Consider the following 23,543-nt stretch of genomic DNA (forward strand, 5'->3'; position numbering starts at 1 on the left):
GCAACTCTAGGGGTCTAGTGAGCATTTTGACCCTACAGGTGATATTACAAAGAAAAGGCACAGTAGATGGTGCACAGTAACAACTGCAATTTTTTCACATATGTGATTTCATTGGCAAATATGGTGCGACAAGCTTGTTGCACTGAAGCCAAACACTCCACAAATTGTTATGGCAATACCCCACCGGTGACAACAATCTGCTGCCTATTCACGCGGCAGGGCTGAGAAGTGACGCACCAGCAATTTGGCTTTAGGAGCACAGATTTTGCTAGAATGCAGTGCTCCAGACTAAAAAAAATACCTGGTAGGCATTGGCTCCTGAACTGAAAAATTTAGTCGCCAAATCGAAACCGAATCAAAATTTTGGTATCGTGACAACGCTACGCCGATCAGATCGGTGTAGGGTTGTTTTGATACCAAAATTTAGATTCGCTTTCGTCACCATAAAAAAGTATTGCGATACTCAATACCGCGCAAAAGAAAAAAAAAAAAAGCCGCGTGCATTTCGCATTTTATGAAACGTTCAGCCCATAATAGAACAGTCCTATCCTATTTTTTGGGGTGACTAAAAAATGGCGAATGCTCACCGCATAGGAGATATTTTTAAATAATTGAATAGTTTGGACTTTTCGGACGCAGCGCTATATAATATGTTTATTTATTTATTGTTTATATATTTTATATGTAAAATTGGGAAAGGGGGGATTTAAACTTAATATTTTAGGGTACTTTCACACTAGCGTTTTTATTTTCCGGCACCGAGTTCTGTCACAGGGGCTCTATACCAGAAAAGAACTGATCAGGCATATCCCCATGCATTCTGAATGGAGAGTAATCCTTTCAGGATGTCTTCAGTTCAGTCATTTTGACTGATCAGGCAAAAGATAAAACCGCAGCATGCTACGGTTTTATCTCCGGCGTAAAAAAAGGAAGACTTGCCTGAATGCCGGATTCAGCATTTTTCCCCATAGGAATGCATTAGTGCCAGATCCGGCATTCAAAATACCGGAATACAGGATCCGTCCTTCCGGTCTGCACATGCGCAGACCGGTAAAAATGTGTAAAAAGATACAAGACAGATCAGTCTGTCCGCATGACAAGCAGAGAGATGGATTCGTTCTTGCAATGCATTTGTGAGACGGATCCGCATCCGGATGCGTCTCACAAATGCTTTCAGTCACATCCAGATTGGCGGATCCGGCGGGCAGTTCAGACGACGGAACTGCTTGCCGGATCACACTGCCGCAAGTGTGTAAGTAGCCTTAGTGTTTGTGTTTTTTTTTTTTTTTACTTACTATTAGCCCCCTTAGGCGAGATTTCTGCGCGGGTGCAATGCGTGAGGTGAACGCATTGCACCCGCACTGAATCCGGACCCATTCACTTCTATGGGGCTGTGCACATGAGCGGTGATTTTCACGCATAACTTGTGCGTTGCGTGAAAATCGCAGCATGCTCTATGTTGTGCGTTTTTCACGCAACGCAGACCCCATAGAAGTTAATGGGGCTGAGTGAAAATCGCAAGCATCCGCAAGCGAGTGCGGATATGGTGTGATTTTCACGCATGGTTGCTAGGATGAAAGTCTATTCACTGTGTTATTGTCCCTTATAACATGGTTATAAGGGAAAATAATAGCATTCTTTCATACAGAATGCTTAGTAGAAGGTCAATATAATAATTATATACACTCCAGTATAATAAACATTGGTGGCGCAGTGCCCCCCCCCCCCCAACACCCCAGTATAATAAACATTGGTGGCGCAGTGGGCAGTGCCAATGAGGGTTAAAAAAAATAAAAATAAAATTAACTCACCTCCTCCAATTGATCGCATAGCAGTCGGTCTCCTGTTCTTTCTTCAGAACCTGTCAAAGGACCTGTGGTGACATCACTGTGCTCATCACATGATCCATCACCATGGTAATGGACCATGTGATGAGCTCAGTGACGTCACCACAGGTCCTGAAGAAAGAACAGGAGACCGGCAGCTACGTGATCAATTGGAGGAGGTGAGTTAATTTTTTTTTAACCCTCATTGGCACTGCCCACTGCGCCACCAATGTTTATTATACTGGGGTGTTGGGGGGGGGGGGGGCGCACTGCACCACCAATGTTTATTATACTGGGGTGTTGGGGGGGGCGCACTGCGCCACCAATGAAGATAACTGACCTGTTAATACAAATACAGGAGGCGGGTGCCGGAATCAAATAGCCGGCACCTGACCTCTGACAGGGAGCTGCGATCAGCAGCAGTTAACCCCTCAGGTGCGGTACCTGAGGGGTTAACTGCCGCTGATCGCAGCTCCCTGTCATAGAGGTCGGGTGCCGGCCATTTGATTCCGGCACCGGCCTCCTGTATTTGTATTAACAGGTCAGTTATCTTTATTGGTGGCGCAAATTGGTTAACTATACAACTGGGCAGTTACCTTTTGAGAATTTATTTAATGGAAACTCTCAACCCAGAAATTGCTACAGGTTCTCCTGGGTGTAGCAACAGGTTTTCCCTTGCTTGGGCATATGGCAAAGTGCAAATGGGACAAAGCACCATGCAACAATTGAGGCCTACTTTGGTGATGTTTACTACATTGTTGTACATTATAAAACCCTGAAAAGTGGCCCCGTTTAGGAAACTACATTTAGGGGTGTAGTGAGTTTTTGTGAATCTACAGGTAGTTTAAAAAAAACAAAAACGTATGTGCTGTGGTTAGTGCAAACTTGCAAAATCACAAATTAGGTCATAAAAATTGTTGTGGACATGATTTCATAAAAGAGGCAACTAATTAGCTTGTAAAAATTTTTGGTGGTCAAAATAACATAGATAAAATGGTGGCACATCAATTAGAAACTACAATTTTATAAATAAACAAATCGTTATGCCTGCTTCCTAAAGGAGATGCATCATCATGCCACAAAATCTGGCAGGGGCGTAACTAGAAAAGGCTAGGCCACACAGCATATTTTTGAATGAGCTGCCCCTACAAGCAACTTCCCAGCCCCTCCCTCTTCTGCAGTTAGTCAAAAACGCCAATGCTTACCATAGAACCCCTCCCCCCACCTTCTCAGTAGTAATGGTTCCTTAGTTCCTCCTCAAAGTTGTACTCCCACTTAAAGGGGTTTTCAGACATTTTAATACTGATGACCTATCCTCTGGATAAATATCTATAAAAACATTTTAACTTTTGATCTTTTACGCAACAAAGTCACTGTTACTTCTAACTCTGTAATTATAATAATTTTATGGTATTTGACTGTATTTTATTGTTAAATATATTAAGCATGATGAAAAGTCACCACAATGATGAAACAAGTTGGTTTTTGTTTTTAACAAACATCCCATAACAAGCTTCTGGATTTGAACACTGTATAAAACAGAATCTGACTGAAATATATTAAAGAGGACCTTTAAATTTGGAATGGCTCAAGGGCCAGAGTGAGTTATAAGGTATTATCTAGAGCGAAGAGTTTGGGGGGAGCAGGTCTTCCTGATTTTCAAGCATACTATAGAGCCTCCATTGCAAATTGGGTACTGGATCTTATCCATAATCGTTCTCTGAAACTCTGGGTAGACATAGAACATACCCTGGCCCCACAACTAGTGCCGGGGATCTTCTGGCTCCCTGTTGCCGCACAAAACAATCTCCGCCATACTCTTCGTTCTCCTTTACTTCAAACTCTGACAAAGTCTTGGGGTAGATTTGCCTCCAAAATAAACCTAATTACCGCACCTGGCCCGCTGACGGCTATTGCGGCTCATCCCGACTTACCTTCCTCGATCAGAAACATGCCATCATTCCGGGTTTCTCCCCCTCCCTAGATTCTAATAAGAGATATTTTTAAGGGCTCAGGACTTCTCCCCCTTAATGATCTATCACACATCTTCTCTAACTCTCCAAGTCGCTGGTTTCATTACCTTCAACTCCGAAATTTTATGGGATCCCTGGCTCCCGGATCGCAACTATCCGCTCCTTTGACAAATTTTGAAAAGCTTTGTGCAGCTAGTACGGGTCCAGGCCATGGCATATCTCTGATTTATGGTCTGCTTGGTGCTGGGGAGGTGGGGGATATGTCGTTAACTGATCAGTTGAGGGGTGTCGGATTTGCCTCTGGTTGGGAGAGTGAACTGGCGGCCCAATTATCGGCCGAACAATGGAACCGTTCCCTACTATTTACTCATAAATATAGTTTGCGGAGAGTCACGTGGGTACGTGCTCTGGACGCTTTGGTCCGAATGGAGGAACTAGGGGCTGAAGCCCACAACCAAACCCAAATGTATGCGTCGACCTGGGAACCTTGGCTACAGTTTAGGAGCTCCTCTAACTTCCAAACCTGGTTGGATACAGGTGATTTCACCTAATGACATCTTAGACAATTTTTTCAGATGGCCCACTCCCCTTTTCCCTCCTACCTTCTCTGGTCTTTGTCTGTTTGTGTCCCGGTTTTGTATGTTTCATTGTCCTTGTTTGTTTATTTTTTCGTGTCTCCTACCATGAGCCACGTTTTCAGGAGCTTTATATTTGCATTACTATAATATGTAATTTAGGAACCTGATACAGGTGCTTGATACATCTACTTCCAGCATGTGAGGCTCTATAATTTGCATTGTATGTACTCTTTTTCTTCCCCCTTTTTTTCGTTTATGCCAATTTAAATGTTTGCACTTTATGAAACTAGAGAAGCCTCACCTTCCTCAGGTAGAGTGTTATTATCTTCCCAAGTCAGGATCTACCTTTTTTTGTACGTTTACTATTCTGCAAGGGGTCCCAGTTCCACAATTCCTATGACTTTGGGTGTTGTCCCCGGATCATTATGGCCCAAAATGTGACGTGAATGGAGGATTTTGTTGTAATGTATGATTGTTCTACCACTAATGCCTCTACCCGAATGTGGGAGAAGAATAAGGACATTTAATGTTTACATTGTCAAAAATGATATGACTACTTGCTTTGTCCTTCCTTATAATAATAAAAAGAGATTTAACAATAAAGAGGACCTTTCATGCGATTTTATTAAGGGAGATATATACCTGTACTTGCTGGGTACTGCCCGCTGATGCTGCCACCCTGCATGATTTAAAAAAAAATATGCCTCCTAAGCCCCGCCGGATTTCTCCAGCTCAGTATGCTAATACTAAGCATCGGAACAATGAGGAGGAGACTGAGTCTTTCTCCGTGGTCATTTCCTTCTCCCTGGCTGTAGCGCTGTCCAATCGCAGTGCAGAGCGCTACAGCCAGGGGAGAAGGAGACACCCACGGAGAAAGACTCAGTCTCCTCTGCATTACTCCGATGCTAAAATTAGCATACTGAGCGGGAGAAATCCGGCGGGGCAAAGCGGGGCACATTTTTAAAAAATCAAGCAGGGTGGCAGCATCAGCGGGGTGTACCCCGCAAGTACAGGTATATATTTCCCTTAATAAAAATGGCATGAAAGGTCCTCTTTAAGCCATCAGAGAGACGTTTTATGCCTAGACTAGGGATGAGCGAACTTGTGTTTTCAAGTTCAGCGGACGAGGTTTGGGTTATCTAAGAATTCCGTTACGGATTCCGCTACCACGGACCATAAGTTATGGTCCGTGGTAGCGGAATCCATAACTGAATTCTTAGATAACCCAAACCTGGTACGCTGAACTTTAAAACACAAGTTCGCTCATCCCTAACCAAGACATTTTCTCTCTCTGACCAAGGAGCAGCTGGTTCTCCTGGATGCTAACACGACAGGCTTGGAACGAGTGAAGCCTGTGAATAGCACAACTCCACGTGGTTTGTGCATATGTATGTGTCTGATTTTACTACAATATCCTTTGAGCACAATACTGCAACTAGGAAAAGACTTAGTGTTCCTTTTTGTCATCTCAATAATGGCCACAATGTACTTGAATCATGGTTCTGGTTTTTGAATGGGAAGTTAAAAAAAAAAAAAAATCACATAAAGATACATTGGGGGACATTTATTATTTGCAGTTGTTTTTGTATCAGTTTTAAGACAGTCTGTGCTTTGTGTGCCTGCCCCAAATTTACGAAATGGTGCACCTTAATATATATGGCTTGAGTGCAATGTGGTTTGCACACGTGTGTAAAAGTACACCAGTGGTTGCCTGGCGTAGGTTGAGACTTTTTTGTGACTTTTGCAAAAGTCGCATATAGTAAATGCACCCTAATCCAGATGTAATCTCACTTCCAGCTCTTAAATGTAGACCACTTTGAAAAGTGGTGAGGAACACCAAATGTCGCAAAAATTGCTGCAATCGCTAAGACTTGCCACAAAACTGATGTATCTGATTTGATAAATGTCCCCCATTATGTTTGGCTGTTCATATAGTTTTGGCCATATATTATAACACATACTACTTACACGTGGTTGCACTTCCTTAAGCATAGCACTTGCTTCTTCATCATAATCTAATTTACAAGCCATTGCCAAATCATGTGCAGCCTCTTCCCAGTGCCCCAGAAGCCTACAGAATAATGCAAGTTGTACAATATATATTTTAGTTGAATATACAATTGTGAAATTAAATAGCATATCTCAAAGAAATTTTCTAATGGACCCCTACACACATGAATTTGGCATTATACCTACACAATACAGAAGACAGGAACAAACCAACTTAGAGTACTTTCACACTTGCGGCAGAGAGATCCGGCAAGCAGTTCCGTCGCCGGAACTGCCTGCCGGATCAGGTAAAACGTATGCCAACTGATGGCATTAGTAAGACTGATCAGGATCCTTATCAGTCTTAAAAATGCCTGATCAGTCGAAAAAATGCATTAAAATGCCGGATCCGTCTTTCCGGTGTCATCCGGCAAAACGGATCCGGCATTTATTTTTTTCACCTCTTTTTCAGTCTGCGCATGCGCAGACCGAAAGGACGGATCCGGCATTCCGGTATTCTGAATGCTGGATCCGGCACTAATACATTCCTATGGGAAAATATGCCGGATCCGGCATTCAGGCAAGTCTTCATATTTTTTCGACGGAGATAAAACCGTAGCATGCTACGGTTTTCTCTTTTGCCTGATCAGTCAAAACGACTGAACTGAAGATATCCTGATGCAAACTGAACGGATTACTCTCCATTCAGAATGCATGGGGATATGCCTGATCAGTTCTTTTCCGAATTGGCGGCCCAATTATCGGCCGAACAATGGAACCGTTCCCTACTATTTACTCATAAATATAGTTTGCGGAGAGTCACGTGGGTACGTGCTCTGGACGCTTTGGTCCGAATGGAGGAACAGCATTATGTGAGTGCAGTACATTAGATCTGCAGTCAGACAAGGACTTACAGCATCGGATAAATCATAATGATGCCACAAATTTGGGTGATAGGAGCAGTGTTCAGTCAGGGAAATGTGGGCCACCATAGAGAGCTTGCTTCCCTGGCCACACACTCACACATATCAAAGTATCCTTAGAGGTCAGGGGGTGTCGGAGAAATATGCCATCAAATGGCTACTTTGAAGAATTTATCACAGAACAACTTTCAGCAGCTCTTATATGGTGTGTGATATATATATATATATATATATATATATATATATATATATATCGCTCTATATACAGTTGTGTCATCGCTAGCGCTCCCTCTTTTCGCATATCGTTACTACCGAATCGCGAGTTCTCATCCTTCGCTATGAACGAAACAAACACTGTACCTGCAATACACAACAAAGCCAGTAGATGACAGTGTTAACCTAAACTAGGTAATTACAATCCTCCGCTCTCACACTCCATCCAGCATAGGGCTGCTTCCCCAGGCTTTCCATCCAAGTCACCTCCCCCTCCTATCCACAGCAAAGACAAAGACTTATATACTAACGGCACATACTGCACCGCAGTGTCCGGCTCCACGTCTCACTCTGCCGATTCGGCTGTGTGCAGAGCAGTAGTTATGATTGCGATATTATGTCCCAGCTGTATATTCAGATTGTTACACGGGGGGGGGGGGCGGAGAACTTGGACATATCGCTGTCATAACTACTGCTCATCACGCAGCCAAATCAGCAGAGTGAGACATGGAGCCGGACACTGCCGTACAGTATGTACCAGTAATTCCTGTATATATCATTTGGGCAGAACATGCAATGTTTATCCCGTTCCATTCCCAGTGACTGACCGGCTATCAATGGCGGAGAACTTGGACATATCGCTGTCATAACTACTGCTCATCACGCAGCCAAATCAGCAGAGTGAGACATGGAGCCGGACACTGCCGTACAGTATGTACCAGTAATTCCTGTATATATCATTTGGGCAGAACATGCAATGTTTATCCCGTTCCATTCCCAGTGACTGACCGGCTATCAATGGCAGAGAACTTGGACATATCGCTGTCATAACTACTGCTCATCACGCAGCCAAATCAGCAGAGTGAGACATGGAGCCGGACACTGCCGTACAGTATGTACCAGTAATTCCTGTATATATCATTTGGGCAGAACATGCAATGTTTATCCCGTTCCATTCCCAGTGACTGACCGGCTATCAATGGCAAGAAAATACAGGTTTCTTTTCAGCCTTGAAGGGGTTAAATAAATAAAAAATCTTTAATAAAAATAGGTATGCACTCCTCCTTCTGGTTTTGCATATAGAGCTATAGATATATTGTACATTTATAAATTAAAAATACTGATAAAAATATACATACAAGTAAAATAGGAATGTCACGGCGGACAGGATACAAGATACACAGAAAATAAACAAACAAGTGTCTAGGCAAGAAGCTGGGGATAAAGGTCACCTACTGACAAATTCCTACCAGCCTTCCCTAGACATCTATGCCCAGGTTTAGACCCTGATGGTGGGAATAACGTGTCCTCGTGCCTAGGCTGAACATACCCTAAAATCCCTAAGATGGTGAAAGGGGGAAAGAGGCAGCCTGCTCCCTCAGAACCTGGAGGGGGCAGGCGTCTCTCTAACACCCTAGACAGACAACCACAAGAAAACAAAAACCATCTTAGCTTTACTGAGCAGGAGCAGCTAATCCTTCCTTCCTTCCTCTGAGCCAGACATAAGCTATAACCCGCACAGGACACTGGGAGTGGGCGTAATTTAAACTCAAACCAACGACGACCCCCAGTGCACCTGAAGGGAGGCGGATATAGCTCAACTCCAAAAACAAAACAAAAAGGCTACACACGAGCTGCTAACCTGGCAGACATCCGCACATAGCCTGAGCAGGGCATGACAAGGAATGGATATAAAAATTAGAAATAAAAAATGTATCTCAAAATGTCCTATAAAAAAAAATATGTTCAGTACATATAAGAATATGTTAAAATTACACAGGCAGTAATATAACCCAGCTATAGCGCTTATTAATATCATACTGGTGCAATCCAAACCAAGTATATTATTAAAGGGATTCTGTCATCAGAATTTAGGCCTATAACCTAAACATATGGCGAGGTCCCTACTAATACACAGAATCCTAAAGTGACCTTATCAAAAGCGCCTCTATAATCATATAAAACAGGTTTATATAACCTGTCACTCACGTCAAAATGTGTCCAAGGGGACGTCTCACGATGCAGGGTGCCCGGCTGCAGCCATCTCCTTTCGGTGCCCAGCACCGCCTTCTGAATTGAAATCTCCGCCCTCCCTTCCATTAGAGCCGCCTACCTCAGTTCATCGCCGCCTCTCTAACGTCCCCTCTCCTCAGCCAGATCCCGCGCGTGCGCACTCCTGGCAGCGGCCTCGTTATGCGAAGTGCGCATGCGCCAGCCGGCGCACTTCGCTTAGAGATTAGAGATTAGAGATTAGAGATTAGAGATTGAGATAGAGATAGAGATATATCGAATTAAAAGGGCAATATTGGCAAAACTATAGATATATATAATATAAAAATCTAATGGACACAATGGGGAGACTATTCATATAAATAATTATATATATATTTTAAAATGTGGAAAATAATGATCGTGCCAGTTGAAAAGATATTGGCACATATATATGGACAGAGTATGTGTATAATCCACAATAAATATGTATAAACACAGCAACAAGGGTACAATTTTTATTATATATTCTATCAATATATATTATTATATTTAGTTCAGCATGGGCATAGTAATTATAAGGAAGCCAATATATATTTACTTTAGGATTCTGTGTATTAGTAGGGACCTCGCCATATGTTTAGGTTATAGGCCTAAACTCTGATGACAGAATCCCGTTAAGCTATCTATTTATCGATCTAAAAGTAAAACTTTTTGGTATGCACACCTTCTGCTGGTCTTGCATCTAATTAAAAAAAAAAACATATAGTACAAATATATATTAATGTATATGGTGTTACTGTATGAATAAAAATGAATATATATATATATATATATATATATATATATATATATGTATATGTATATCTCTCTATCTATATACACTGCTCCAAAAAATAAAGGGAACACAAAAATAACACATCCTAGATCTGAATTAATTAAATATTCTTCTGAAATACTTTGTTCTTTACATAGCTGAATGTGCTGACAACAAAATCACACAAAAGAAAAAAATGGAAATCAAATTTTTTAACCCATGGAGGTCTGGATTTGGAGTCACCCTCAAAATTAAAGTGGAAAAACACACTACAGGCTGATCCAACTTTGATGTAATGTCCTTAAAACAAGTCAAAATGAGGCTCAGTAGTGTGTGTGGCCTCCACGTGCCTGTATGACCTCCCTACAACGCCTGTGCATGCTCCTGAGGAGGTGGCGGACGGTCTCCTGAGGGATCTCCTCCCAGACCTGGACTAAAGCATCTGCCAACTCCTGGACAGTCTGTGGTGCAACGTGACGTTGGTGGATAGAGCGAGACGTGATGTCCCAGATGTGCTCAATTGGATTCAGGTCTATAGCATCAATGCCTTCGTCTTGCAGGAACTGCTGACACACTCCAGCCACATGAGGTCTAGCATTGTCTAGCATTAGGAGGAACCCAGGGCCAACCGCACCAGCATATGGTCTCACAAGGGGTCTGAGGATCTCATCTCGGTACCTAATGGCAGTCAGGCTACCTCTGGCGAGCACATGGAGGGCTGTGCGGCCCTCCAAAGAAATGCCACCCCACACCATTACTGACCTAATGCCAAACTGGTCATGCTGGAGGATGTTGCAGGCAGCAGAACGTTCTCCACGGCGTCTCCAGACTCTCCAGACTGTCACGTGCTCAGTGTGAACCTGCTTTCATCTGTGAAGAGCACAGGGCGCCAGTGGCGAATTTGCCAATCTTGGTGTTCTCTGGCAAATGCCAAACGTCCTGCACGGTGTTGGGCTGTAAGCCCAACCCCCACCTGTGGACGTCGGGCCCTCATATCACCCTCATGGAGTCTGTTTCTGACCGTTTGAGCAGACACATGCACATTTGTGGCCTGCTGGAGGTCATTTTGCAGGGCTCTGGCAGTGCTCCTCCTGTTCCTCCTTGCACAAAGGCGGAGGTAGCGGTCCTGCTGCTGGGTTGTTGCCCTCCTCCACGTCTCCTGATGTACTGGCCTGTCTCCTGGTAGCGCCTCCATGCTCTGGACACTACGCTGACAGACACAGCAAACCTTCTTGCCACAGCTCGCATTGATGTGCCATCCTGGATAAGCTGCACTACCTGAGCCACTTGTGTGGGTTGTAGACTCCGTCTCATGCTACCACTAGAGTGAAAGCACCGCCAGCATTCAAAAGTGACCAAAACATCAGCCAGGAAGCAGAGGAACTGAGAAGTAGTCAGGTCACCACCTGCAGAACCACTCCTTTATTGGGGGTGTCTTGCTAATTGCCTATAATTTCCACCTGTTGTCTATCCCATTTGCACAACAGCATGTGAAATTGATTGTCACTCAGTGTTGCTTCCTAAGTGGACAGTTTGATTTCACAGAAGTGTGATTGACTTGGAGTTACATTGTGTTGTTTAAGTGTTCCCTTTATTTTTTTGAGCAGTGTGTATATATATATATATATATATATATATATATATATATATATATATATATATTTTTTTTGTTAAACTCACCTGTAAAATCTTTTTATCGACTTTTCCATTGGGGGACACAGACCATGGGTATAGCTTAGAGGTATTAGTAGGAGGGACACTATGCAAATACAAAAGAGCTCCTCCTCCTCGGGCTATACCCCCCGACTCCACCAGGAGGAACTCAGGCGTTGCACAAGCAGTAGGAGAAGGAGCAAGAAAAAATTATGGAAACCATCGGACCAAGCCATAAAGTCCAACCACCAACAGAAACTGAACTGAAGACCCCTCCTGCAACAGGCAGAATGGGTGGGAGCTGTGTCCCCCAATGGAAAAGTCGAGAAAAAGATTTTACAGGTGAGTTTCACAAAAAATCTCCTTTTCTCTGACACTTTTCCATTGGGGGACACAGACCATGGGACATCCTAAAGCAGTCCATGGGGTGGGAAACAATACCAGCACCGCCAGGAGGAACGTCCAACGGTCAAACAGGAACCACAGCCTGCAAAACCCTGCGGCCAAAGACAGCATCAGCTTAAGCCAGTGAATGCAACTGATAAAACTTCGTAAAGGTATGTAAGGACGACCAAGTGGCCGCCTTACACAGCTGAGACGCAGAGGCACGATTGCGTCTTGCCCAGGAGGCCCCCACCGCCCTAGTGGAGTGAGCGGTAATCCTAGCCGGGGGAACTCTACCACGAGCGCAATAAGCCGCGGAAATAGCCGAGCGGATCCATCGCGCCATAACCTTGGAGGCCGCCAGAACCTTACGAGATCCCTCGGGAATCACAAAGAGGGAATCTGAACGGCGGACCGAAGTAGTAGCCGCGAGTACTCCTTCAGGGCCCGTGCGACATCCAGAGAATGCAAAGCGTGTTCCTTGGGGTTTGCCGGAGAAGGACAAAAGGAAGGTAGGACAAGATCCTCATTAAGGTGGAAGGGAAAGACCACCTTGGGCAAAAAGGAAGGGACCGGACGAAGCACAACCTTATCCTGGTGAAAAAACAGAAAAGGCTCCTGGCAGGAAAGAGCAGCCAGCTCCGACACCCGCCTGATGGAAGTTATGGCCACAAGGAAGACCACCTTCCACGTCAGAAAAGTCAGGGAAACCTCTCTCAGAGGCTCGAGGGGGCCACCTGCAGAGCGCGCAGGACCAAATTGAGATCCCATGGAGGCAAAGGGGGAACGTACGGGGGGACCGAATGTGCTACCCCCTGAAGAAAAGTCTTCACAGGACCCAAAAGAGCAAGGGACTTCTGGAAAAAGATGGCCGGCGCCGAAACCTGACCTTTCAGGTAACTCAGCGACAATCCCAACTCAAGCCCGGACTGAAGAAAGGACAGCACCATAGGGATGGAAAAACGAAAGGGAGGGAACCCTGAGTTCTCACAAAAGGTCAGGAAAGCCTTCCAGGTACGATAGTAAATCCGGGAGGAAGCCGGCTACCTTGCCCTAATCATGGTTCTAATTACTGAGTCAGAGAACCCCCTCGACCTCAGGATGGCGGTTTCAACAGCCACGCCGTTAGACTAAGAGACCGTAAATTCTGGTTAAAGAGCGGGTCCTGAGACAGTAGGTCCTGTCTGTCGGGAAGAGGCCATGGGGCGTCCGCCAGCATCCGAGCCACGTCTGAAAACCACGAGCGGCGAGGCCACTCTGGGGCAATGAGAACGGTCGGGATCCCTTCCGCCTCGATCTTGCGTAGAACCTTCGGTAGTAGAGGAAACTGAGTGAAGACAGAGGAGACTGAAGTCCTGCCACGGAGACACCAGCGAGTCCACCCCGTACGCCTTCGGATCCCGGGCGCGAGCCAGGAACACTGGGAGCTTGTTGTTGAGTCTGGACGCCATCAAGTCCACATCCGGACGGCCCCATCTGTGGCAGATTTCTTCGAACACTTCTGGATGCAGAGACCACTCGCCTGGATCCACCTTGTTGCGGCTTAGAAAGTCCGCTGTCCAGTTGTCCACTCCTGGAATGTAAACTGCTGACAACACCGGAACAAGCGAATCCGCCCACGTCAGAATTCTCGTCACCTCCTGCATCACCATCCGGCTGCGGGTCCCGCCCTATTGGTTGATGTAGGCCACGGCCGTGGCATTGTCCGACTAAATCCTCACCGGGAGGCCCGCGAGGAGAAGAGTCCAATGGGAGAGAGAGTGGAAAATCGCCCTCAGTTCCAGAATGTTGATCGGAAGGCGAGACTCTGCCGCCGACCAAATCCCCGACCTCAGGTTCATCAGGGATAGCCACCAAGGGAGAGCTGCCCGAACCCGCTGAGACAAGCGGATGCAATCCTCTAGACCCCGAGAGGTTTGGTCCCAGAGAGAAAGAATCTCCTGTTGCAACAAGCGAGTATGAAACTGGGCATATGGAATGGCCTCGAAAGAGGCCACCATAAGACCCAGAACCCGCATGCATTCCCGTATGGAGAGGAACTGGGAGCGCAATAGATGCGACACTGCCCACTGGATCTGGGAGGACTTGGAGAGTGGCAGGAACACTCTGGCGGATGCGGTGTCCAAAATCATCCCCAAGAAGGAGAGCTTCTGGGGTGGGAGGAGCGAGGACTTTGGGACATTGATTATGCAGCCGAACTGGACCGCCAGGTCCTGGTGATGGCGCTGCAGCCACATTGAGAAAGCTCTGGCCACCCATGCCGAGGCAAAGGCAGGTCGCAGGGACGTGCCCGCCAGTGAGAATATGGATTTGGCCAGAGAATCTAGGCGGCTGTCCACCGCGTCCTGCAGAGAGGAGCCGTCCAGTACAGGGAGGGCCGTGTTTTGTGCCAACCTGGCTACCGGGGTATCCACCTTAGGGGGAGAGGACCACTTCTCCACGCTGTCCGCCGGGAAAGGATAGAGGGTATCCATGCGTTTTGTGGCGGAAAACTTTTGATTAGGGCGGTTCCATGCCCTGGATATAACAGCGGAAAATTCCTCATGGACCGGAAAGGCCGCAGCCTCCGGTTTTTTGGGAGGAAAGAGGGCGAACTCCCTCCTAGTGGAAGGAGGAGAATCCTCTTGGAGATTAAAGGTGTCACGGACAGCCGCTACTAGATCAGCCACCATGGTGGAGAGCTTAGGCGGAAGGTCCCGCTCCGTGACCTCGTCCGAGCCAGACAATTCCCCTTCAGACCTGCGCTGCAGGATTGGAAACGGCCATACGCTCCATAAAAGACATGGCTGCCTTGGCGAACAAGGCCAAATCAGAGGCCGCGCTGGACATGGCAGATGCCCAAGCGGGAGCTGCAGACTCCGCAGTGACCGGGGGAGGGGGGGTGGGGGCTGGTCTGGGCAAGAGAAAGGGGAGAAAGGTGATTCTGTCCAGAGGCAGGGCAGGAGGCACAGGTACCAGTGACCGAAAGTGGGAGCAGACACATCATACAGTACCCTATTGGGGTCTGAGAAGAGGTCTTACCGGACTTAGGCTTAGGCATGATGGTCCCTCACAAAAAGTGACTAGAATCAGTTGAGTGAAAAAAATTCTACCGCTCACGCAACAGCACAAGCAAACTACCCAGAGAGGAGCGGGGGAGCAGCCGTTCGGTGTGAAATGCTTCTCAGCAGAAGCAGGAAGGAGCCGGAGCGCAGAGCTAGGCTCCGCCCCCCGACCGCGTCATCGGAGCGCGTGCTCCGCTCTTTGTGTAAAGAAGTGAAATAAAATGGCTCCCGGCGCCGCTCGGTGTAGCGGGGGAATAACTAAAGTAAGGTGTCCCCTGCAAGGGGGATGGAAAGCCCAGAGAAAGCGGAGACTCGGAGGGGGAAGTGCACTGCTTGAGAGAATAAAGCTGCGCTGCTCAGAGAAGATGATATGCCGCCAGAGAAGGAGCAGGAGCGTCCCAGAGATGCCTGCCCAGCTAAGTGCCTCCATGACCCTTGCGCCCCAGACAGAACAAACAGTTGCACCTAGATCCCCATTCACCCAGGAGGCCCAAAGGTCTTTAGTGCGGAGATTCTTTTTTTTTTCTTTTTTTGAGAGAGGGAGGGAGGGCACGACGACAGAGGTGCAGCTTCATACTTACCTGCTCCTGCAGATCTTCTCCCTCGACTCCAGGACCAGCAGGGATGCACCTCTTCAGACTACCGACTCCTTGCCCAGGAGTGCAGTGCTCTGGTGGAGGGTGGCAGCAGGTGACCCAGGAGCTGGTGGGATGCCGGTGCTGACAGGTCGAGCCCGGATCCACTTGCCTTCTTGGGGGGGATAATGGAGGCAGCCTGGCAACGTCCAACAGACGGCAGCGGGCACTCCATGGGGGACCAGGAAGGCGCCATGCCGACCTGCGTCTCCAGCTAGAAGAAAAAATAACAAAAGGGAGACGAATCAAAAGGTGTCAACCTCCTTCATCAGACACTAAGCAAAGACTGAGTTCCTCCTGGTGGAGTCGTGGGGTATAGCCCGAGGAGGAGGAGCTCTTTTGTATTTGCATAGTGTCCCTCCTACTAATACCTCTAAGCTATACCCATGGTCTGTGTCCCCCAATGGAAAAAAGTCAGAGAAAAGAGGATTCGGCGGCACCAGTAAACTGGCTCAGGTGCAACGTCGAAGGGAATAAGCTTCTCACCCTTAATATATGCATGAAATCAGACAGCACTTAAACACTTAAAAAAAACATGATGTCTTTATTCACCCATGTGGAACAGTAGAAACGTTTCAGCTCACAATTGAGCCTTTCTCAAGCCAATATTTATATATTATATTATTATTATTTATATTATAATATAACTTGTAATGTATTTTTAGGTTTACAAAAAATGCATTGCTAGTTATCAATAATATCAGTTTTTACATTTCTATGCAGTCATGCATTGCGATTGGTAGTGGAACTATGTATATACACAATATACTGCTGCACTGGATATAAATATAACATAAAACACTTCTGAGGACTTAAGCTTATATTAGCAAATCGAATGTATATCATCAAATGAACTTTACTGGGGCTCTGAATAGGGTTGCATCCCCCTCCCCCCTACAGGCTGTCTGTGAATTAGATTGCACGCTATCTCTCTACACACTGATGCCCTGCTATCCCATTCACTGAAAGCCCGTAGACAAAAGGAACTCCCTGTTTGGGGGAAGGGGGGTATTGTCTGCAGATGGCTGAAAGTGCAGGTTATTTTCCTGCTGGAGACCCTTTCACTGCTGGTGCCTTTCACTGCGCTTCTGGTGGAGTACGTGTTTATTAACTAAAATCAGGACAATAGCTAAAATAATTACCAGCAATAAAAAACAGCAATGAATAAAAAGTCGGAATTAGTACTTACCGGTAATTCATTTTCCATGAGATCACCACGACGGCCATACAAGGAGATTGACCCCTGACCTCTGTAGGGGCAGGAAGAAGAGAAAGGTTTAAATACCCCCCTCCCACTACCAAACACCAGTGCTTCCAAAATACCAGAGTAAAGGGTGGTGGATACACACGTGAAAAAAATAAAACAGGAGAAGATATTTCATCATATCAACCCCCAAGTAATTAACAGGGAGGGAAATACGGGCCGTCGTGGTGATATCATGGAAAATGAATTACCGGTAAATACCAATTCCGGCTGTCCATATCATCACCACGACGGCCATACAAGGAGGTATATCAAATATGAATCTACGGGGGGGGGGGGGGGGGGGGGGGGGGAACGACGACGACACAGACTGAAGGACTTTTTGTCCGAAAGACATATCAGTCTTTTTGAAAAGGTCCAATCTTTAATGTTTGGCAAAAGTATGGATACTGGACCAAGTGGCTGCCTTACAGATCTCCTCAAGGGAGACACCCGCTCTTTCTGCTTGAGAAGATGACATTGCCCTGGTAGAGTGTGCTCTGATATTATCAGGGCAGGAAAGATTCTGTAAGGAATAACAAGAAGCGATGGTAGCTTTGATCCATCTGGCAATGGAGGACTTGGAAACTTTCTGACCCTTGTTTGTTCCTCCAAACTGGATAAAGAGGCAGTCTGACTTCCTAAAGTCTCTAGTGGTCTCTAAGTAATCCAGTACTGCCCGTCTGACATCAAGTGAATGAAGGGTAGATTCCCAATCATTAGATGGGTTGTTAAACAAGGAAGGAAGAGTGATCTCCTGGTCTTTATGAAATTTCGAGACTACTTTCGGTAGAAAACACTGATCTAGTTTTAGAATTATCCTGTCGTCCAGGACCTGTAGGTAAGGCTCTCTAATTGAAAGTGCCTGTAGTTCACTTATTCTTCTGGCTGAGGTGATGGCAACCAGGAATGCAGTTTTGTAGGATTTTAGCTTCAGAGAGCAGTCACTCAGAGGTTCAAATGGAGGATGTGATAGTCCCCTAAGGACGATGTCTAAATCCCAGGTAGGTACCTGAGACCTTAGAGTCGGACGTAACCTCGTTATTGCCTTCATGAATCGCTTTATCCACCTATGGTTCGCCAGTTCGGTGTCGTAAAAGCAACTGAGGGCTGATACCTGTACCTTGAGTGTGGATGGTCTTAATCCCATGTCAAAGCCTTTTTGTAAAAAGTCCAGAATCATTTGGATGTTTGGAGCTGAGGTATTCGGTGAGGGTGAATCTGACCATGAGCAGAACCGTTTCCAAATCTTCAGGTAAATTGAAAAGGTGACTTTCTTTTTGGAAGCCTTTAGGGTTGAAATTACTGCATCCGATAGTCCCTGATGCTTTAGGATCTGGGTCTCAGGATCCAGGCTGCTAGGTTGAGGAAGTCCGGGTCCGGGTGTAGAATCGGACCTTGGTGAAGGATGTCTCGTCTCTTTGGTAGAATCCAAGGATCCTCGCTGGCAAGGTTCCACAAGATTGGGAACCAGCTCCTCTTTGGCCAGTAGGGTGTTACTAGTATGACTGAAGTACTGTCCTGTATGATCTTCTGTACCACCCTCGGTATTAATGGAAGAGGAGGGAAAGCGTAATGGAGACCTCGGTTCCATCTGAAAGAGAAAGCGTCCAGAAATCTCGGGCTGTCTCTGGGATGTAGGGAACAAAAAACTGGCAATTTTGAGTTTACTCGAGTGGCAAAGAGATCTATTGTTTGTCTCCTCTACTTGTCTGATATCATCAGGAAGACTTCCTCGTTTAAGGACCATTCTGAGTGGTCTATCTTTGCCCGGCTTAGGTAGTCTGCTTCCACATTTAGGGACCCTTTCAGGTGGACTGCAGACACTGACTGGACATTCGCTTCGGCCCAGGTGAATATCTTTGCCGACAAATTCAGCAGGCTGCTCGAACCCGCGCCTCCCTGATGATTTAAATACTTTATCACTGTCGTATTGTCTGACTGGACTCTTACGTGATGGCCTTGAAGATGAATCTTTGCTTGCTTTAGACTTTCCCAGACTGCCATGAATTCTCGAAGATTTGATGACTGGAGACTGAAAGATTTTGGCCAGACTCCCTGGTAATAAACATCTCCGACCTTCGCTCCCCAACCGTACTGGCTTGCATCCGTGGTGATCTGGGCATAGGGATTCTTTGACCACTTCACCCCCCTGGAGATATTGAGCCTGTTTTTCCACCAAAGAAAGGAGGTTTTTATCCTCTGAGGGATGATCACCTTTTGGTCTAGGGAAGATTCCCTTCTGTCCCAGACCCTGAGGATCCACATCTGCAGGGTTCGGAAATGGATCTGACACCACTGAACGGACGGTATGTAGGATGTGAGGATCCCCAGGAGACTCATTGAGTCTCTGATAGAGCAGACATTGTCTATGTCTATGCTAAGCTTAGAGTGGTCTGATAGGAAGACAAGTAGAAATAGTCTATGTCTATGGCAAAATACATATACAAACACAAAATGCAATAGCACTCTGCAACCAGCATTCTGCCCTGCCTCTATGCTGGATGAGGCATTGGTGTACATTTTGGCCAAAGCGTAATAAGCGCCGGACGGGGTTGGAGGCAGAGTGTGCTTGGCGTGCATGCTGCACCTGCATTCTCTGGACTTTGTGTGGCTGTCATGGCCCATAAACAGGTAGGAACTAGTGTTAGGGATCACTCCATAGAGGCGACCTTGACGTGGTGAGTGGCTTATTACGCTTTGGCCAAAATGTACACCAATGCCTCATCCAGCATAGAGGCAGGGCAGAATGCTGGTTGCAGAGTGCTATTGCATTTGTATTTTGCGTTCATCCTCCATATGTCTAGAGGAGGAAGCCGAACCGCCATAAACTTCAGAAACGGATGAGATATAATAGTCTGATTTGTGGCGTTTGGCGGGGGGCTCTGAAACAACAGGTTTCTCTGTTTGAAGAGAAGAAAAAGCTGCAAAAGGAGGATTTAATCTCTTCCTGCATCATAGACTTAATCTCGTCCATGAGGGACGGCTGTTCCTCACGGACAATTTTAGAAATGCAATCCCTGCACAACTTCTTAGGGTGGTCATCAGGTAGTCGATTAAGACATGAAATACACTTTGATGACTTCTTGGGCTTTCTCAGAGAATCCTGAGCAGTCTGGAAAAGCCAAGAAAAAAACCTATCAATAATGTGCCCAGGTGAGAGAGGAAGAAAACTCTCCCTCATGGGGAACTGACGGACGGCAGAGTAGAGGCCTCAGTATGCTCAGACGCAGACATCCTGAAGTATAGCCAGAGAGGGTAGGCACTAACCGCAGGACGCTGCAGCAGGAGGATCCATTTGAATTCTCCCGCCTCCCGAAGCCAGCCCCCCGTCCGCGTCACTTCCGGAAACGTCACAGCTACCCGGAAGTGACAAATTCGTACAGCGCCGCATGGCGCACAAACCGGCATGGTTTCAGTGAACCAGCGGGCGTTCTGTGCTCCGGGAGCAGGCCCCAGATCAACCGGAGGAGAGTCTCTCCCATTCCCCTTGTCCGGCGTTAGTACGAGACCGCGGGCTGACAGGGGGGTCCCGCTGAAGCAGGTACGCGATTCCATCCACTTCGGGACCTTCATCTCCACAGCAGCTGCCTGCGGAGACCTTTCTCCACCCCTGTCCTCTGTAGGGACAGGAAACACTGGTGTTTGGTGGTGGGAGGGGGGTATTTAAACCTTTCTCTGCTTCCTGCCCCTACAGAGGTCAGGGGTCAATCTCTTTGTATGGCCGTCGTGGTGATGATATGGAAAATAGCAATACATATTAAATAGTTATAGATCCAGGAGCATACACAAACAAATAAATTAATATCCCATAAATAGGTCCTTCACTAACTGCCTGCTGTCTCTGTTAAATGGCAAATTCCATTAAAAGATCGAAGCACTGACATTGATAGTTACTTACCAACTACTGCCACCTTATCTATACTGCAACAAATTGCTGTGAACTTGGATACATATATATAAACTATGATATTTATGGGATATAAATGTATTTGTTTGTTTGTGCATGCTCCTGGATCGATCACCATTTTAAATTTAGTGCTATTTTTTATTGCTGGTCATTATTTTAGCTATTTTCCTGATTTTAGTTAATAAACACGTACTCCACTTGTAAGGCCCCTTTCATACGGGAGAGATTGCACCCGCACTGAATCCGGACCCATTCATTTCTATGGGGCTGTGCAGATAAGCAGTGATTTTCGCAGCATGCTTCTCTTTGTGCGTTTTCCAAGCAACGCAGGCCCCTTAGAAGTGAATGGGGTTTTCACGCACGGTTTCTAGGAGACGATCGGGATGGAGACCCGATCATTATTATTTTCCCTTATAACATGGTTATAAGGGAAAAAAAATAGCTTTCTTAATACAGAATGCATAGTACAATAGGGCTGGAGGGGTTAAAAATATATATATTTTTTTATAGGAACATAGCTAATAAATACACTCTGTATCCACTACTTCAGAGAAAAACAAATAAAAAATAAATATGGAAAACTGCATCAAGATACAAAACAATATACACTTAAAGGATAAAAAAGCAGATGAATGCAATAATATTGATTGTGCATCTGACATACTTGAAGCAAACTATCTTATTAATTGAAATTGGGACATTCTCTAATAACTTTCCTACGCCCCACTCTCAGTATGGCTACAATAGGATCTAAGGCCCCTTTCACACGGGCGAGGAGGGGCTGGAGGGGTTAAAAATTAATAAAAAATAATTTAACTCACCTTAATCCACTTGTTCGTGCAGCCCGTCTTCTCTTCTGTGCACAGGAAAAGGACCTGTGGTGACGTCACTACGCTCATCACATGGTCTGTCACATGATCCATCACCATGGTAACAGATCATGTGATGGACCATGTGATAAGCGCAGTGACGTCACTACAGGTCTTTTACCCAGGTCCTGAAGAAAGAAGACAGAAGAGAAGCCGGGCTGCGCGAACAAGGTGGATTAAGGTGAGTTAAATTATTTTTTATACATTTTTAACCCCTCCAGCCCCTCCTCGCCCATGTGAAAGGGGCCTATTTATTTATTTACAACTAGATTGGGTGAGTCTTTTAGCAGTGCACCTATCCATTATTACTCCTGGTTGAGCAACCCAATATTTTTATATGTACTCCTGTCATAAGGCCCATTAACCCTGGTGGTCACAGGTCATGGCTCTGCCAGCTCTCCAGGGCACAGGATTCCTGCTGGAGACCCTTTCACTGCTGGAGACACTGTATAGCGCACGGGAACTAACTGACTGTAGTTCCATGCGCCATCTGCTGTTCACAAACCAACATTGCACCCTGAATTTTCTCAATGGCTATTTACGCGATTCGGGTTTGCTAATTGAATTGGAAATCACTTTGCGCTGCCGCGATTCTGAAGGGAGCGCTAGCGATGCTATATCTGTATCTAATGTTAGTCTACCTGTCTGCTTATCTGTATCTCCATCTCCTATCTATCTCATCTACACACACATTTGGGGTCATTTATCAAACTGGTGTAAAGTAGAACTGGCTTAGTTGCGAAAGCAACCAGATTCCACCTTTCATTTTTACAGAGGAGCTATCAAAAATGAAAGGGTGAATCTGATTGGTGCTCGCTCATCACTAGTATGTACTGGATTAATTGCCCATAGCAACCAAAGCGTTCGGGTGTTTGATCTGAACGCATCGCGATATTCATGCGCTTGGCCGAGCACACGAGTATAATGGAAGTCAATAGGAGACAACCAGGCACCCCCTGCTCGGATGAGGGGAGGGTGCCTGGACCATAGGAAAAGGTCTGAAAGTGATGGAAACACCTCTGAAATCGATCAGCAGGGGGACCATGTCTGGATGCATCTTGGACACCAATGTCGCTGCTGGGAACCATGTTGTCCAAGTTGAACGCCACTTTAACAGACTGAGAAAAAAAAAAAGCAGACAAAACCCTGCCCCCACAAAAAAAAAAAAAAAAAAACTTGAGGAAAAATTCTTAGGAAACATTCTTTCCTGTAGATTCAATTGTATATACAGTGTAAGTGCTGCCAAAAATTACAAGGAAGAAGAGATACAGCCTCTATATCACCTAAAGGAGGGCCTCATTCACATGGTGCTAAAATTGTTCAGGTAGTGGGACTCCTACACTCATAAAGCCTATGCACTAAGTGAAAGGGCTGCCAAAAATTACAAGGAACTGGCATTACAATGCACCCTTTATTACACATAAAGAAGGGCATCATACAAACCCTTTAAAAATTATCATTGATGGCCTGCTGGTGACCCTCAAAAACATTAGGAGC

General features: G+C 45.9%; 1 protein-coding gene across 1 annotated transcript in view; it reads right to left on the reverse strand.

Annotated features, from left to right (window-relative positions):
- The window catches only part of ST13 (ST13 Hsp70 interacting protein), a 325,403-nt gene that overhangs the window by 79,913 nt on the left and 221,947 nt on the right, over positions 1 to 23,543 (reverse strand). Inside the window, exon 8 of the mRNA XM_040406554.1 lies at positions 6,346 to 6,448. Within this exon, the coding sequence (XP_040262488.1) occupies positions 6,346 to 6,448 (103 nt within the window). The remainder of the gene's footprint in view (positions 1 to 6,345; positions 6,449 to 23,543) is intronic.

The sequence above is a fragment of the Bufo bufo genome, chromosome 9, assembly GCF_905171765.1.
Source record: "Bufo bufo chromosome 9, aBufBuf1.1, whole genome shotgun sequence".
Classification (NCBI taxonomy): Eukaryota; Metazoa; Chordata; class Amphibia; order Anura; family Bufonidae; genus Bufo; species Bufo bufo.